General features: G+C 33.5%; 1 protein-coding gene and 1 long non-coding RNA gene across 2 annotated transcripts; both read right to left on the reverse strand.

The window, feature by feature from the left end:
- Window positions 1-12: 12 nt before the first annotated feature.
- On the reverse strand, window positions 13-5,068 carry LOC146738311 (uncharacterized). Its single transcript, XR_014930535.1, has 3 exons — window positions 4,924-5,068; window positions 2,255-2,359; window positions 13-96 (listed from the first exon to the last, which is right to left on the reverse strand). It is a non-coding gene; the product is annotated as an uncharacterized LOC146738311 (long non-coding RNA).
- Window positions 5,069-10,500: 5,432 nt separating this feature from the next.
- LOC146738312 (uncharacterized) lies at window positions 10,501-15,438 on the reverse strand. The gene is made up of 8 exons (XM_085503919.1): window positions 15,273-15,438; window positions 15,006-15,105; window positions 14,628-14,786; window positions 12,881-13,076; window positions 12,392-12,434; window positions 12,199-12,301; window positions 11,990-12,012; window positions 10,501-11,723 (listed from the first exon to the last, which is right to left on the reverse strand). The coding sequence occupies exons 1-8, from the start codon at window positions 15,436-15,438 to the stop codon at window positions 11,554-11,556; spliced, it is 960 nt and encodes a 319-aa protein (XP_085360045.1). The 3' UTR covers window positions 10,501-11,553.
- Between the last annotated feature and the right edge of the window lie 4,718 nt (window positions 15,439-20,156).

Here is a 20,156-nt window from a genome sequence, read left to right on the forward strand (position 1 = left end):
TGAATGTGCATTCACTGCCAGAACCTGTATTGGTAGTGGCACCTGTACAAAAGTCCAAAACAGCATTCTGTGTAACTGGCAATGCTGCACAATCACCTGCAGATACAAATGAGAAACAATCAAAACAGCAATTCTACTGACAAAGGTAAACAATTAAAATACAAGCAATGACATTGCTCAGTCCCAAATCTGTAGTGAACGTAAAATTACATCATTAGCAGCGATCGAGTAGTATGGGTATATATTGTGCAAAATACTATGTAAAACATTGTACTGAGTCTGAATATAATCATGCAAACCATCTTACAAAAAATAATTGTTAAAATGGTGTGCACCTGTAGCCCAATACGTATGATCTTGATATATAGCTCTCTTTTCGTCTATGAGAATTGATTCTGGACACATTTACAGACTGTGATTTTAACATTTTTGACACAATGAATGTCAATATAGATAATAATAATAATCACTGTGAATAATTACGAACAATGAAAACTGAAATTTAGAATCTATGAACAATAAATATAGTATAACTTGGAAACTATGAACAATAAATAATGAAACTCGGAAACTAAAGCTAATATTGTAACATGGTCTGCAACAGGAGGTTTAAAAATGATGTCCATTCTATTTACCGGATTATGCTCAATGACATATTTTCACTGTTGTACACTTTCAAAAACAAAGTCTCTACAAGTGTTGTATAAACCCGAATGAAAGACCATTCCAAAGGATTTTCGTATTCTCAATTTCTCAAGATAAACGTCCCGTGGTTGATTTGTTTACTAGAAGGCAATGTCTGCTGGCAGCACTTCTTGCATTAATTTCCATTGTACAAAAAAAACAGCAATTACTGTTACTGAAGCCCAGAATTTGTATGTATTTTACCGCCATCCATTCACGCAAACTGCAAATCAAGGCAATTACCCCATACAAAGTTGTTGACACTTTGCTTCCATGATGGATGTATTGTGACTTATTTTGATATAACCTTGCATTCTGGCTACATTTAGTGATCTTTCATACCAGTTCAATTTTCTCTCATTATTTCACCCAGATTTCATGATAGTTAAAACCAACCTTCATTTCACAGTCACTTTAGTTTTCACTTTTCTAAAATTATTTTACTTCAAAAGACTTATCACTCCCAACATGCAATCCCCCATAGTACTTCCATAGACCCAGCGACGATCATCGACTGAGAGCTGAGAAATAAACTTCACACATACCGCACACATTAGGTCTTATATTCAAACAAGCGACCTGATAATCGAAATAGCTCCACTGCCTTACAAGAACATTGTGGTAGCCAAGTCGAGCAACGCACACCCATAAGACTTCTTCTTGAAAAACTGCCAGCTCAATTTCAAGAAGAATTCAAAAATAGCAATTTTAACAAAAAATGATAATAATAGAGAATTGAAGATACCATCACGAAATGAAGAATCTAACATAGGTCTACCAAATTATCTACATTCCTAGTATCAAAGCAATTGAGCTGACAGTTTTCAAGCCAAGTCAAAACAGCATTTTGTACCAAAACAGCGAAGAAGAAGAAGTCGAAAATTCAATTGTTAACAAACTACGGTCAGACAACCACCTAAATGTAATTTATTTACTGATTGAATTCATTATTTCTGACAGACCGCATATTGTTTTAAGGAATGCTGTACAATAGTCATAGTTCTGACATATTTTTCCTGTGCACATTATATCAATTCATTGTGTGGGTATTGCCATAGGTAATACTATTACAAGAACATTTTCAGTTGGCTATTTTATTTGATTGTTTTTGTTGAAGAAAGAAACTACAAAGGCAAATCATATATAACAGTATATATAGACATGTCAATTTGGTTTGCACTTTGATGCATGTTTGTCCCACATTTTTGTCTCACATGTTTCTCTTGCATGTCACAATTTATTGAAAAGTCACTAAAAATGAAATTGAATGAGAACTACCGGTATGTCATTAACAATAACTTGTTATTCATAGAATGCACTATTCGTCTATCACAGATCTTTCAAATGTTAAACTGGTTTTAATATGGAGCATGGAAAATATGTAAATGCATTATTGTTGTAATAACAGAATAGAATTTATTGCAAATAATCAAACAAATGATTTGTGGTAATGATCGTTAACATCACAAAGATGCAGACATTTCAAATACACAAGAAGAAAGATGCACAAACTTTCAATAACAAGCTAATCAGCAGGGATAGATGTACATAATTTAATTTGGCAACTTACCTTTTACATTGTGTAAATATATCAAGATAAAAGCAACTGAATTCCATAAACATGGTCGGTTTAGAAACACCACCATTGTGTATGCCTTGAGTTCTTGTTAATGTCCTATGATATATAATATACTACATGTATTAGATGTGTATAATCAATTATGTTACACAGAAGGAAAATAGTATTACAAAGCGTATGCTTTTTTTAAAAAATTGCATTCCAGCATTTCATCATTATTATTTTTCCCAATGTCGCAGTGACAACCTCCGTGACTATTTGCTGGTTAACTGTTAAATTGAGTAAGAACACTGCTAGAATTAGCCCGCAATCTAGGTCAAATGTTGCCAATTTGCCTTGTTAACTAAAAATACATTGATAGTTTCCAAAATTAATTATTTGTTTAATCGCTGCCGATAAATTGGCTGCAACACATGGTCAAAGAACAGATGAATAAAACATTCTAAGCTAAGACGCTTAGGATACGTGTACACATATGTTAGTTCTGCTGGAAAAATAGCAATAAATGCATACATATGATAAACTGAATATCACAAGTTATGACCTTGGAAATATCGTATTTTACAAGTGTAATAATTTTCATATATTCTGAACATTTCGCCACTCATTGAATATTTTCTATGTATTACTACTAGTAATGTAATTCATTGCACAAAATATTACTATTACCAGTACAGTACTTTGATCTTATCTATCATGCCATAACCATGGAATTTAATTATTTTTTCAAAAGTGGAAATTTGTAACGACATGTACAAGCTGCAACATAAATATGCTTTTATTTTAAAAATTTCTGCTATAATAATAATTGTTTATTGCATCTTTAGAAATATACATTTCTTTCAGTATATAGCAATAGATATATATTGATAAATGTTTTTTTAATTTATAACATACATGTACATATATTATAACTTTCAGATTATCTTATACCAGGATTGCCTGAATACAACACGGAAATTGGCAAAAATATTATTTTGTGCTATGAACGAGTATTTTGGGGCTTTAAGTTATTTTTTGTGTCTCAGAATTAAATCTGTATGATGTGTTTGGAATAACCACCCCAGGCAGATTTTGACCAGCTCACTTAATACTGTAAAATACTTTATTTTCGCTTGGAATTAATTTTCGCTATTATCACCAGAGGAAAAATTCAGTGAAAATAAAATCCAGCGAATATACTTTTATATACTAATATACTAATATACGTTCTCCACTAAATCACCTATTGAAGACGTTCAATTAAGTTATTGTCGGTATCTACTGGGGGTGTCACAACACACACCAATTATGGCCATGTATAGCGAGTTAGGCAGATACCCCCTAGACGTATTTATAAAAAAACAAATAATTAAATATTACAGTCGGGCCATGAATTCTAATAATGCGTTACTTAAGGAAGCTTTTGTGGTTAACCAAAACATTAAAAGTAAATGGTATCTAGAAGTGACATCATTATTAAACAATATCCAACAATATCATTCAGTTAACAACTGTGATAAATTAACCTCGGCACAAATGAAACAAATTGATTTGGGCATCAAGGAGTTATTTCTAACAAGATGGAAAGGTGAGGTCCATAATGATAACCGCACCAAAGCAAATGAGAAAAACAAACTAAGAACATATCGGCTAATCAAATCAGATTTAAAACTTGAGCCATATTTAGTCAAGCTAAAAAACTTTGGACTGCGTAGTGTGCTTACCAAATTTAGTCTTAGTGACCATAGTCTCAAAATTGAATTGGGTCGTCATAAAAAAATCCCATTAAACAACAGGGTTTGTGACATGTGTAACAAAGGTCTAATTGAGGATGAAATGCATTTTCTGCTGGAATGCAACAAATATAATGAGTTGCGTGCCAAACTGTTCAATAAAGCTAAGGATATGATCCCAGCATTTGAAAATAAATCTGCAGAGAAAAAATTCATGGAATTGTTACAGAATGAAAACATTATTATACCAGTAGCACAGTTCATAAGTAAAAGCTTTGAAGTCAGGAAGCAGGGTCTTACTTGACATCTTAATGCCTGCTGTCAATTTTGTAATTTTATATTAGATTGTATTTTAGAGATTTTGTATTATTTAGTAATTTAGTGATTGTATTTGTTATTTAGTATATTGTGTTTTTGTTTTGTTTTTTTATATATATATTTCTCCTTGTACTTTGTGACCATTTTCTTTCCCTCCGGGGATTGTGTAAGAGTCAATAAGTAAATAAATAATCCTTGAATCAAGAAAACAATTACATCATAGAAATTCCTGTCACATTATCAAAAAATGAATTACCGGTATGTAGAATTACGACCAACAGTCTATTTCCTCAAACCATGGCCACTCTGAGTCGATTCACCGAATTTACAAAGGAAATTACAATGGAGGCCGGGTGTGGTATTTTTCTTTCCGTGTTAAAAGTACGAAAATATTGCCATCCTGGCCGACAGCAAAATCGGCATATTTTGACTAAAACATAGACAACAGAGAGGACGAGTGCATCTATTTTACAGTACAATTACGTATCTAAATGTAGCCATATACTGAGAATTCCGCAGACGATTCTTTCTAAAATGACTTATCACGACCACTGAACCAGGAAACGAAACTTGGAAACGAAAGTTTTGAAATCACAAATCGACAGGTTGGCAAACATTTGAACTTACGTGTGCAACTTTTCAGATACACTTCTTCTACGATATTTCAAAGTACTGTCAACTGATTTAAATCGTCCAGTTATCTCATATCTCGAATGTTATTAAGTATTTCCACAACTCCAGACGGGACCCTACTTCCTCGACGCCGCCATCTTGGTCGTATTCTTGAGCTTGTCAACACTTTCATTTTTTCGTACAGCGCCCTCACACCAATCGTGCAAAATTAATCTGTTTTGTTTTTATCTTAGTGTAAACTGATACCGAGAAAGTATGACGGTAGTGACGTATGCCGAAATAAAAAGGAATACTGCAATAGAGGAAAGGAGCTACAACAAAATTGGAGCATCAGATCAATCACTATTTACCACCAATCTTGCACAGCCAGGTAAACTTACTATCTCGAGATAATTATAATATTTATTCGTTTACATAATGCCCCCAACGGTCTTTCATACTAATGGCCGCTTGAATGACAAATGACGTCATGGCACACTGTGCTCTGTGCTTTATAAAGAATGGGGGAATCCCTTTGTTGCGCTGGAAGTACATGAGTTTTTACATAATAATCAGTACACTAACTTATAATGTTGAATTGGTATAGCTTCGAGTCACGCATTAGTGTTGCATGGATGCGTTGAATACGATTCATAGCTGGAATCAAAGGCAAGTTAGAAGCCTAATCATATTTTTTTTAGAAAATTAGCCATAAATCGCATGACAATGTTCATTGGTCTATTATTAAACAGGCCCAGCTGTGGTGATTTAAAAAAAAATGGAAAAAAATATGGTTTTGCGAAAGGTGGGGTGAACACGAAACCGATTCACAGTCAATTCGTCCCAATTAACATTCGTCCCAACACATTCGTCCCACAAGTCGATTCGTCCCAATTCACATTCGTCCACCACACCACCACAGACTGGTCTTATTTGCAGCTAATCTGTTTCTATTATTTATTCATGCTATTCAGTGACATCACTGAACGGATACAGAAAAGGAGTGGGGGCGTGTGCGCTGCATAATGACGTAAACAGGTCAAATTGTCAGCCATTTCCGTATTCGTCTGCAGGCTTTAAACATCCGAGCAAAATGTAATTTCCAGTTCTTTCAAGAAGTGTAGTAGTTGTAAGTTTAGTTTAGTGACATGCAGACACCAGGTAAAATTACTCTGATTGGATAACTTTCTTGCCTGTCATTTTGCTCATTAACATAAAAACGAGTATAAAAACACACTAGTTCCGATTTTCACCACAGAGGGCGCGGCAAAAAACGTCCAGTCTGGGTGATTTCGCGGTTCCAGGAGATTTTGCGTTAACACCTTCATTTCGCTATTTTTTTTTAATTTAATTTTAAATTTAAAAAGAAATAAATCGCCCATACTGTGACAGTCTAGTCTTTTATGTTAAATCACGAATCTATTGTTCCATGGTTCCATGCGTAACAGTGACGTATTTTGTGAAACTTGTCCTAATATTTTTCAAAAATGAATCGCTATTTACAGAATAATGTTAAAGACCACAATGTTAATTAATTTTTGTGATACTTTTTGACTTTTCAAACTTTTTGAAATTTAGGACATTAATAGGTAACCCATCATTAACATTAAAAGTAACCAGGCTACAATTTGAGATATGACGTTATATCTCTTCCATAGGAACTTATGGTAAAAGTTTTATAATACTGCCAAAATGTCCACTATCCACGAAAATACAACCAAGAATGTATTCATTTTGCAATACATTGTACTCCAAGGCGATATAAGGATATTGACCTAAAAAAAGTTTAGTGAAAAGTCACCATTTTGATACTATTATAACAATTTTACCACAGGTTTCTATAGCAGAGATATTATGCAGTATTTCAAAATCTAGCCTGGAGACATAGACTTAAAAAATCATATATTGTTAATGATGTAGTACTTCTTGTTTTTCTGAATTATTTAAAAAATTGTGTTTTTTTTAAAAGTGTCAACAAATGTAATTTTTCTTTAACTTCTTTAAAATATCAATTTTCAAGAAATAGTAGGACACATTTCTCAAAAAGCTGTAACACACAAAATAATGATATTTCATTGTACCATGGGACATTAGCTTCATGATTGTACATAATAAATAACATAATAAACAATGTCATGCGATTAATTACCAATTTTGTCAAAAAATATGACTAGGCTTCTACCTTAAATCCATAGTCCATATGTGACCGAGGTAAGTAAAGCTAATGTCATGACCATATATAGTAATTGAAGGTAAAATTGTATGTTTAAGATGTCTTTAAATGTGCATACATTTTGTTTTGGTAAGATTATATTCAATTTTATAGGGTTGCGACTTCGCGTCTTGGCTATACTATGGTGCCGTGTTCGTTAGCCAGGTATTTTATTTCTACTGTTTTTCACTACCTGCTATTACAGCAATTCCAGGCATTGATTTGACGCTGAAGTAGTGCGAGATATAGATAACTTACTACAATAGGTTACACACTCTGGTTTCAAAATTATATAAGTTGTAACTAGAAATATAAACATCGGGTGCAAATCAGAGGAATGATTGACAGATATTGCCCACAATGTTTTCTATTTTTGCTACAAAGTCAGGTACACCTAGACATTGAGGCGTGTCTGTCTTTCATTCACTTTTGGTCAGTCATCGTGTTGATTGTGTGTCTACAAATCGGCATTCAGTTTGTCCAAGTTGTTTAATCACTACGATGGAGAAGCAAGGAGTCAAAAAACCAGTTGAAGTGAGAACAAGAGTTGTCGATTTGTATTTTCGTGGACTGTCATTTGGTTCTCATCGTCGAGAACTAATAACCGAATAACACCCATTCCACTTATGTGTTTAATTTCATTATTGATATACTGGATGAAGTTTTCATAGGACATTTGTTGCAGGCAGCTTTCAGTTATATACAACGGCGTGATACAGATATTTCCATAGTAGGAATAATACACTTTGATCAATAATTCTGTCATGATCAGTCGGTCAGCTGGTTCTGTAAAATAACGTTCTTTACAGTGCCACCACTTATGCGCCCCTCTCACTGAAATAACATGTGACGCAAACTGAAGTACAAAACTAAGTCGTTTATTGGAGGAGAAATTCAAAACTTATGTACCGCCACTTTTATGAGCGGAGCTTTCTTTCAGTGTGCTTCCAATTGCAGACATGCTGTCTGCATTATTTGTAACAACTTTTGTAAATGTGAAAACAAAGTTATCCAGTCCCAGGCTATCTCAAGGGTCATATCAGATGTCTGAGTATAATTCCAGTCCAATTTCTTTTTCGATGCTATATCAACATTGACACGCGACCTCATGAGTCCCGGGTCTCTTTAAATTTTGATGATAAGATTCTCCGAGTTTAGACTGAATACTGTCGTTGGTGGCGCCACGGTTACTAAAATAAAGAACCGTGGTGGCGTGCTTGATTCGGCGCGTGAAAAATTGGGTTATTTGGTTTTCTCTTAAATTTAATGATTGATGAAGTGATGTTATTTCCTAAAACGCCATTTTATTTTCATTTTATTTAAGCTGTGGACACACGTGAGTTGAAATTAGTCCCCGCAGACTAACAAGAACCCCGGAAATACACTAGGTGAAATACCTCCGTTGTACTAGCGCTATAAATATAGTGAAAGGTAGTAGTGTAGTTACTGATTCTCACTGCACACAGGCACTGGTTCAAATTGTAGTACAGCAGACTGTTTCACAATGCATATACTGTGGTGTCGAGATATCGTTTATTCGTTACATGGTACATTATCCTTTTTGTTCACTGTCTGCTGTGTAGATTTATTTTCACCAAATAATTCCTGTTCACCTAAAGCAAAGTTTAAGGAGTACGACGACATTTACGCCACTGAAAAGGTTTATTAATATACATGTACTCAAGATACATGTAAGTTCACAGGTCACATATACGTAGTAGCCCCCTTCGTTGTTTACGTCACAGTACATATTAAAACCGACCCTTCATGATCACCCCAAAACCGGCGACAATAGGGAAAGAGAGGAAGTGTATTTTAAAATCAAGATCATGAGTATATACTTTAGTTTTCAGATCAATAAAAAGTAGTTAAACTTGATAAGATATGTTGAGATAAGACTATTGAGAATTTGTCACAGGTCAAGTTAAAATATGAAATTAATTAATTAGGTCCGAAACGCAGTGGTAGAACTGAAATCACAAAAACCAGTTTTCTTATGATCGATTATCTGCATTTTACTTGCATGACAAACGATATAATATTGTGTTCATGTGAAACAACTAGACTGGCAGATAGATTGTCTGTGCTAAGTAGGCTTGGTGTAATTGCCTGTGAACTTTCACATTGTATTATACAGACAACATTTATGTGGCTGCTCATTCAGGCACTTTATCGACTGAACCAATACCGATTACTAATCATTCCTACCTCAATGACTTGTTACGAGTTCAGTATAAAGCGATATACATGTAGCTGCCCTCGTCGTTGTGACCAGGGCAGCCAAATGATAGGGCCCAGGATGATTGGAGCGAAATCCTCAGCTCATGTCAATATGTGGCATTCACGCCTACCGATGGTAAAATTGTTTTGATTATTGGTATGACTGCAATTATTGTATACGTAATATATGTTAATTTATTTCACGATAACTAAGATTTGCGCAATGTAAATGCATTAATTGTTATCCCAGTTTCAACTTCGCTATTTTTTACTGATAAAAACATCTGCCATGTTAAATCCACATGTCAAATATAATTTATTGCTTCGACGCAAATCCGTTAATCAAAATAAAATACGATAACATATCAAAATAGTGAAATTAAATACAAATATATATGATTGCTTACAATTTGATGACCTCATATATAAAGTGTTAACTGTATCTGTATTTATTCTGTGACCACCATTGTGAAAGCATTATAGAACAATTGCATGCATGCCAGGATGTGGCATGACTTGAGATGGACATCTACGATCAAATGGAATTCATTTTTACATAGCGTTCGTACTGCAATAATTACTGGGTTGTCAGAACGCTGTTGTAAATTGTTTTAATGTCAAAGTTTGTCATATATTACCGTGCTGCAGGTTATAAACTCTCTATATATCCTCCTTTGCCATTCTATCATATTTTTTGTTTTCACTGATTAAAAAAAGTCTATAATTCCTGAAACAATTGTCAACCAGTATGTTTTTAGGTCCTAACCATAAAGTCTATCTGCACGGAGTTTGTGCTTTCTGGTAATGACTGTCATGTTCATAGTTATCAAGACGAGATCTTTATACAATTATTCTTAAACTAACTAGAACTCGCATCTTTGCTGGCGACCTTAGGTCCACATATCAAAAACCGTTATTCACAATTCGAGATCTTACTAAAATCGATTCATTTATACTATTAGAGAGCAGTGATTATTTTTCATTATAAAGGTATTATCGAGCTTCTGTATGAATCGAAAGTCTGTACATAATTATTGAGTGTTGTCTTTATTCGTTTGGACTTAATTAGCAGCAATGGCTCTGCTCTTGAAATGAGAAAAACTATGACGTCATATATTTAAACTTCGGATGTTGACAATTATTGTTCATACTGTATTAAAAACGATATATAAAACGTTTTGTATTGTACTGAATAAAGTCTTACATAACAATTACATATAAACAGTGGAACCCAACGCATACAGATAAAAAGTGACGACAGACGTAGAAAATAACGGAACACCCCAACAATGAAGCGTGGCTTCATAAAAAATCGATATCTCAGACATAACCACGATGTTGCCAAGCATCTACTGAATTTACCAGTGGTTGCGTACACGTCAAACTAAAGACAGTTAAATAGAAACTTGGGGAATGGATACATTCGAAAGTGTCAGATTGTCGCTGAGTGATGAGGTCTTGCCGGAAAATTTTGGATTTTCTTTTCAATTTATTATAACATTTAATGTTCAATTATTATTTGTCTAAACTAGAAAAAATCGACATCAAAGTTAATTATACTTATTAAAAAAACTTAAGCAATTAATCTTTTTTTGAAAATTGCTAGATCATATCATATTAGAAATGTGACTTGTTAGAAACAGTGATAACATGTTTTATTGTAATGAATACTGGTTAATTGTATATATCACATTGTATTACTATCACCATTTATAAAACATAAAAAATATATGTACACATTCATTTCTACAGGTTATATCATTTATATACGGAAGATGCTATACAGTGATAAGAGTACAATATATTCCTGATCTTCTAATACAAAAATGGGTATTGCAGAAAACAAAAACACAAAATGTATGTTATTTAATAAATCATCGCGTGATGTGCAGTAAAACTTTGGATTGGTATTGACGATAGATGAAAGTATCTGTAGGTGAAAACTGACGGTTTGCATGATTTTAGGTTTTCTAAAGTGTAAACACCATAACATGATGGCAAGCTAAACATAATATTTACATGAGAAATAATTTGACGAACATAGATGGACGCTATTGAGTCATCTTTTGCATAGGAATCGTATCGTGTTATGTTTGTTGTTTGCTGCACATTTAACGAATACTAAATTGAATAATAAACGACTTGTGACTTTCCCAAATGTGCCTCCTCCCCAAAAGTTAAATTATTACACAAAGACGATAGTCGACAATGTTTTATATCACAACTTGATAATCACTCTGTGCGTTTTCCCGTGACTGTAAAGGCTTCCCATCATGATTTATCCTCAATTTTTCATAAGTATCAGCACGCATATTGACTTCTGTTAACTCAGTGTACACATCGTCATCCTTAGCCTTAGCTTGATGGTCATGAGTTGGATTTTCTAAAATTGTCAACAAACAAACATTATGTGACACACGTCATAACAAATGGATGGAATAATATTTGTTATTTGTGTGGTTTTCTGTTTCAGCTAGAACGTATCTATTTGTATATGCTACATTGCACAGTTTCGGTAATCGAATGAAAAACTAAATTGTTGACTACAAGGATGTTAACATATAAATGTGAATTGACAATGGTGAACAATTATGCAGATATGTAAAAAAGTTGATATAATTAAGAATGTATCTAATCATTTATGTTTACCTCTCGGTTTTCTCCGTCGTCGCCTGTAAACAAATATACAAGTGAGTCATTAATCATTGAAACAATATCTTATATCATCTTTCTTTTTCAAAATCCATTTGACGTTTGTTTATGTACGATATATTTTTTGAATAGCTGTAAAAATCACAGTGGCAAAATTGCAAGCTGTGGAATATTATGAACAGAGTATAGTACATGTATATCATTACCTTATAATGAAAAAAGCAACCACCACACATATAACAGCAAAAATAATCACGACACACACAGCAATGATAGTTGTAAGTCGAACTGAGCTTTTGTCAGTAGTACCTGGAATGTAGAAATAATGAAATGGTATTTGGAATGTTGTATGTGCAGTTTTAAAATATTGACATTAAAATTATAACAATTATGAACTACCTGTCTGAATAGGTTCCATGAATGGACTTGAAGTGAAGAAAACCTGTAATACGCAGAAACGAGTAAAATAATGATTAATGATAATAACAACGATGATGACGACCATTATATGAAGTTATTACAAGGATACCGTAAATTATGCACAAGGGCGGTACAGCGGTAGTATCGGCCGACGCGCAGCGATGCTTAATCTGCGGTATCCTCGTAACACCCTTATTATTATACACCTGTTCCTGCCTAGGATACATCATGGGATTGCCGAAATCCAAAAAGTCAGGAACAAATTTAGCGAACTTATTTGCATGGAGTCCGTTCAAACCCTGGGGTTGTGTTTGTTTTGAGGATGCTTATGCGCATAATAGCTCAGTCCATATTTGGAATTCGCATTTTCTAATATGGTAGGATGAAAATATCCAGTACATTACCACAAAATTACGCTGTAACATATGGCGTTACAGTGACAGATAATTGTTAGAAGCACATTTTTACCTGTCCATCCACATTTGGATTATCAACATAAGCTCGAACAAAAACTGTATACCATGTTTCAGGTTCCAATTCTTCATTATACACCTCTCCCTCATATGAATACTGAGCAATGTCTCGTTTTACAGGGAGATTGGAATGCTGGGTACACTCTGTGAATTTACCATCACCAATAAGTACTTTATCTTGGAAACTGTTTCTGGAACAGGAATATAGTCAAATAGTCAGAAGAGTCAGTGACACTGAATGTTGGGGAATGGGAAAGTTTTGATTGTAACAAAACACACTACATGCTATATGAAGAAATATTTATGTGACAATATGTAGTTTCTCATATACATGATGGCTTCGTTATTACGTTTAAGGTACCTACATACCAAGTATCAAAGCAATTGAGCTGGCAGTTTTCAAGAAAAAGTCAAGAATAGCATTTCTTACCAAAAATAAAAAAAATATCCACCAAAAAAAAGAGAATTAAAGATATTGTCATGAATTGAACACATCTGATAGACCACCCAAGATACACATATATCAAGTATCAAGCAATTCGACTAGCGATTGTCAAGAAGTCAACAATAACATTTTTTTATCTAAAATATTTGCTAAAAATGGAGAATTGAAAATAGTCGGACAAAGGTCCACCTAAGGTACCTACATATCAAGTATTAAAGCAATTGAACTGGTAGTTTTCAAGGAGTCGACAATAAAATGTTTTTCCAAAAATATTAGACAAAAATAGACAATATTAGATGTTATCAAAAAATGGAAAATCTTATAGAGGTACCATGGTACCTAAATATGACATATCAAAGTAATTGGGCAGGTAGTTCTAAGAAGAAGTCGAAAATGAAATTGTGGATGAACAACGGATAGACAGACGGATGACAGACAAGGCACACTAATATATAAATATAAATATCGTCTTCTATATTCAACTATTCCACCATTGACTATATTGTCTGAGGTCATCTGAATATTGTGCAACATGCTGATCTTCGAGAATAATGGCATATGGGCCAACAATTAGCGTTATTATTTTAACCCATTAGACCCGTGTTTGATATGTATCAAATATCGAACAGACCATGGAGCACAGGCTTTAATCAAATGTGGATATTGCAGAATTCCAAACAACTTTTGTAAAAGATGAAAGCAAGATCTCTCTCTCTCTCTCTGATATTTCTGCTATAAAAACTTTTACATCATATCAGGAAACAATAGCAACTATTTCTGATAAACGAAGATAACATAATCTGTATGCATGAATATTTGATTAACAACATATTTTGGAGGCCTCATATCTTGATGTCCATCTTAAATTTGACTCCAATGGTAACCCTTCCACTAGATTCTATGAAAAGAGAGTTGACACTGATTTACCAATATCAATTTACTCTTAGACTATCTTTTTAGTAATATTTCTTTTTCTCCTGCATATATAAATGTCCTAGCTTGTTTGATAAGCCAGACCTTGCAATGGTTATTGTGACTTTGCGAAATATTGTCTTTTTTCACACAAACTGGTGGTAAAATGTTAAATGACCTAGGCAGGTGAGCCAAGGTCGGGTTTTAAGTAGATTATCAAATAATTTACTTCTAAAAATGTGGTAAAACTGATTTGAAGCTTTTGTGAAGCTAAGGGGAAGTAAAGACAATGTCACATAGCAACGAAGCAAATCTTATGGCACAGATTTACCGTAGTGCTAGTGACTCGGAGTGACTATATAATCATAGTATAGCATATACCAACGTTGTCATCCTTACTGCCACATATGCTTGTCCTGGAATATCCTCATACTTGTTCAACTCTGTTGATTCATATATACTATCGGGAGAAACTGATGTGTCAAACAGCAATGATCCAGTTTCTTTGCTGCTTGGTATACGTATAACAATAATCTCATAACAGCTGCAATTATAGAACATCATCAATGCACCAGTATTAAAGTAATCCTAGTGACAATTATTATAGCTTAGTGGGATGCAATATACAAAACTATGTTTTACATTTAATTTTAATTAATCACAGTAAAGAAACATAATTAATCTTTTGATGCATTATTGTTGATATATTGTGGCATTTCTGTATCATGACATTGTTGAAATGAACTACAATAATTGTATATACCTGATTGGTCCATTTCTTTCAGAAAATTGTTGATAAAACATCAAAAATTGTGTCTGTGATTTGTCATCGACAATGACTGGAGCTTGTGATATTGGTGGTTCTGAATAAATAAGCAAACGGAATATTATGAATAATTGTATGCATAATACGTAGCATCGAAAATCCTGAACCAAAGTAGAATGTCATCACCCATCATTGTGTTACGTTTCTTATACAGAAATGATACTTTTCAGGAAACATGAACAGGTATATATAAGGGAACATTACCGCCTCTTTCACTGTTTTGACAGTAGATTGGTGGCTGACTAGGTTCACTTTCTCCAGCATATGTGGCAGCTTGTACACTTAAGACATACTTTGAGTATGTCTGAAGTTCTTTGTATTCATAGCATGTGTTGTCATACACCAACCATGAACCTTTTGAATCTTCCATAGCTACATGTCCATCAAATCCTTCATGTGGGCTTAATGCATGTACTGAATAATTGACCTGCGAATTTATAGTAATAGTAAAAGTCTGGTTTCTAGACAAGAAGATCACTAAAAGTGAATTAACAATGCTACATAACAATATAATATTCACTGTGGGAAAATTATAACTTACTCTATAATAAATCAATTCGCCATTTGGTGATGATGGCTCGGTCCAACAAATTGTACAGATTTTATTGTTTATATCCTCTTGAGTAGTAACTAGTAGAGGAGGTGACGGAACTACGATGATATGAACACACAAATAAATAAATAAATAAATAAATAAATAAATAAATAAATAAATAAATAAATAAATAAATAAATAAATAAATAAATAAATTGCTGATATGAATGTATATTTGAAATACTTGATATTTCCATTTCACGCATTGTCTACACATATAGATGCATTGGATTACACAATATTTCAAATAATGAAAATTAAATTACAACACTCGGCAAAGTGGTGTGAATGGCACAATCTGACATGTTTTTTATTCCATGTTTTGATTCCCCCTTTTTTACTGCTTGAGTGATCAGAGCGTGTGTACTTTGAACAATCCAAGAATCGTATAGTTTTCAGTATTTGATTGCTTCATGTCAGATCATAAATAAGATAAAACACAACTAACGACAATATGTTGCAGACAGCAAATACTACAATATCCTCACGTGTTGCAATTATTGCTCAGCTGTGATGAAAATCTACGATCATCACAATGTTTGTTTTGTTTGTGGATGTGAATGTAGATGTAGTTATTTCTGCATAACGTGTGGATTTTGGTCACTGCTGGAGAGATTGATAACATGCCTTAAAGCTGAATCCTTCTAGCATACCTGCAAAGTATCTTTCGCAAAGTATCTTTCGCAAAGTAATCGTATATGTTTTGGAAAAGTAAAAAGTACAACAGACAATCAATAATATGATAACCTTTAGGTCATCAGCGGAGCTAAAAATATAATATTCATGTTCCTCAAATAATACTATATTTGTACTAAAAATTACGTAACATAAATTGTACATAAATATGAATTATAGTACATCAACACACATGTATCTGAGCATAATTTTGCAAGAAATATACTAACAAATGTGTTCTTTAATTAATATTGCATATAATGTATTAATCTCAATGTATAACGTGCAGTAATATATGCAAGCAAAAAAACAATAATTGTGTACTATTGTAATTTCTAGACACTGACATCTAGCAATTCACGTGCAATTCTATGCAGTGTTCTGCAACCACGCAATCTCTCTTCAAAAAACGCCACCTCTGAACCCATCAACAGTAATATATTACAACATTCCGGATCTCCTTTACTATGTAGTTTCTTACTGCAAATACACTAGCAATGGTCAGACTTATACGTAGTTTGGATAGGGTCCTCAGGCCCGTAGTTTGGGGTGGTTCGGGGGATTCGGTCGAACCCCCTAAATTTTGGAAGTGAATAGATTTATGATCGTAGATTAGAACATAATAAAACAAACAATATTAATTAAAATAATTATCGTTGTTTAAATCACTTGACTCCGTGAGGTAACTATCAGAGTAATGTAATGAGTAATGCATAGCATTTAGGTGGCAACGAGCTTTAAATGTCAATCGTGAAGTTATGCCGTTTCAGCTCAACAGCAGCCAACCAAAACAGGTTGTTATAAATAGCCAAGCTTTTATTCGGTTTTATCACGATGGTGTAATGAAGATCGCGTTCAAGCACCTGATGTTAAATATCAAAACAACATTGAGACAAAAATGTAATGGTAGTCACTCTCTGAATGATGTGGTGGTCCTGAATAGGGCAGTTAGTCTTGTGCTAATGTTCGCTCAGTTAGTAAAGTGTGGGGATCGAACGGGATTGACACGACAACACCATACTGTACTTTCCTAGTTTCCTAGTTTGGTTCATTAGTTTTGTATTAGTCAATATATATATATATACTGTTTTGTTCTAAGTGTATCAGCCAAATGTAGTCAACTTATTGTATTAGTACGTGTAGCCTGTGTTATTGGACAATAGTATACAGCTACGGGTTTAACATATCCTTAAAAAAAATGCCGAAGATTTATCATCACGAGTTGTATAGGTCGAAGAGCTTTTTGCAGCCAACAATTTACTCCACAGTGTTGCTTCAGCACTGAACCTATGCGATGAATCATAAATTGCAAACATATTTTTTTACACGTTTTTTTTTTGATGTCTCAGAAAATTTACTATATTTTTAGTGGGTTCATAAACGGAGTTGTAGTCATTGAAGTCTATTGAGACCGCTGCTAAACTGCCACTGTATACATATTATTTTACCGCCCTCTAAAACAGATTTACAGTGAACCAAATATATTTACATACTGTAAAAAACTTGGTAGTATGCCATTGGTTAGTGCATTTAATTTGTTTGATGCAATCATTGTGCCAACTATTTCTTATGGTAGCGATATTGGGGTACGTAAATTCGGAAATCGAGAGGGTACAGATAACATTTTGCAGATATCTACCCGGTACTTAGCATTAATAGTTGTACAAACAATGTAGCGATGTTAGACGAATGTGGAAGGCTGCACTGTGCTGTGGTTATTTCAAGCGTTGTATCTCATATAGGTTAAAATTACTGTAACCCCAAAACATTATGCTTAAACGATTAGACAAGACCGACAGACTTGCTTGGGAAACCCACACAAACAGCCTCTCGGCTGAGATAGCTCCGCTGTTTGCAATGCACATTTCAATTATAGAACAGAAGATATCATTAGAAAATGAACAATATGCATGGTATCAATGCAATGGGACTTGCTGTTTTCAACAAAAATTCAAAAATATCATTTTTCACCATAAATGATTGTGGTTTTTAACAAGAAGAAAATATCACTTTTTACCAAAAATATTCACCAAAATTACGGTAGATAATTAAGATATCATCATGAAATGAACAAATTTGAGAGTGGTCCATATGTAGTATCTATATATGTAATATCAAAGCAATTGGACTTGCGGTTTTTAACAAGAAGTCGAAAATATCACTTTTTACCAAAAATGACAAAAATATTCACCAAAATTAGAGAACTAAACATATCATTACAAAATGAACAAATCTGAGAGAGATCCACATGTAGTACCTATATATGTAATATCAAAGCAATTGGACTTGCGGTTTTTAACAAGAAGTCGAAAATATCACTTTTTACCAAAAATATTCACCAAAATTAGAGAATTGAAGATATGATCATGAAATGAACAAATCTGAGAGAGGTCTACCCAAGGTACATATACACCAAGTATCAAAGCATTCAGGATTGTAGTTTTCAAGAAGAAGTTGAAAAAGTAAAACATTGACACGGACGACGACAGACAATCACTCATATGATAAGCTCCGCTCGACAAAGTCGACAGTGGAGCTAAAAAGGTAATAGTAAAGAGAGGAACAGTTGTTGTGTTTAGGCTGTGTTTCCAATAAAACCATGATTTGAATCTTACTGGTGGCAAGTAGATCAAGATTTTTGTATCAACTTTAAAATACATTGAATTCATTTTATGCGTACAGAAAAGGGAACACTGTTCAGAATATAAAACAATGGTAATATATATGGAGAAATTTATGTGCCATGTTGTCTGATATACATACAATTATTTCTACGGGTAATCGAGCACCAGTAACATAGTTGAACTCTGGTGACCTTGCCCTTTGTTATATAATATAATTCCCTTTATCACAGTTTGTTTCAATCTAAATATGCATTGTCATAATTTTAAATACAAACAAGTTTTGGGGTTGAACCAACAGTGGGGAATCAGTCTACCGAATGTCCTTAAAAGATGTGAATATCTTACAAAAACATTGGTGCCTTATTTGTTTAATTATTTTAAGGGACATAATTTCCAGTTTTATTCAAAGTAATTCAGATATTTCAGTATAAAAATAAATGCCTCATCGCAAAAAAAAAAGTTCTGCATTTAGACGTGAATAGATTCATAAAACATGCAAGATAACAGAAAATCTTAGCTGGCTTTTGTCCAAATATTTTGTACAGGTGTCTGTCAAAAATTAATGATTCACTGTGACAAATACGAACTGCCTCATTGTGTGACTACTGTATTATATGAAAAGTAAAAAAAAACACCCTTTATAATAGCTATCATGTTGCAAGCTCTGCTTTGTATGCAAATCAACTTAAATAGTTAGTTGGTGTCCAGTGGAGGGAGAAGTCAACAGTACTGTTGCCTCCTGAGAATCTACATCTTCAAACACTGCAATCTTCGAAGTGCGTTTTTAAACTAGTATTATGAAAACTATCATTCTGTTCTAATAGCTGAAACATATTCCTGCGAGTTTTCATTTGTCAAATGAACTGTTTGTCAAATACAGAATACATATATTTTAGAACAATTTTCTTTTTAAAATGTGGATGAAATGTTTTGCTTTTTATGTATTGTTTTTGATTTGATAACTTTGAATTAAACATATTTTCTATTAGCTTCAGATCTTGATCAAAGTTTGGCACCCAGTTCATAGGAGTGCTTATATTGATTTTCTGACATCTTGTTTTCTGTAAAGATTTTATTGGTAGGTTTAAAAATGTGTATCAGACTGTGCAATCTCTCCATGAGTTGGTTTTGAAACCCAGTATGGGATTCTGGGATACATTACCAAGGATATTATTACAAGATAACTCATTTGCT

Source organism: Saccoglossus kowalevskii, chromosome 9 (genome assembly GCF_978046115.1).
Source record: "Saccoglossus kowalevskii chromosome 9, keSacKowa6.1, whole genome shotgun sequence".
Lineage (NCBI taxonomy): Eukaryota > Metazoa > Hemichordata > Enteropneusta > Harrimaniidae > Saccoglossus > Saccoglossus kowalevskii.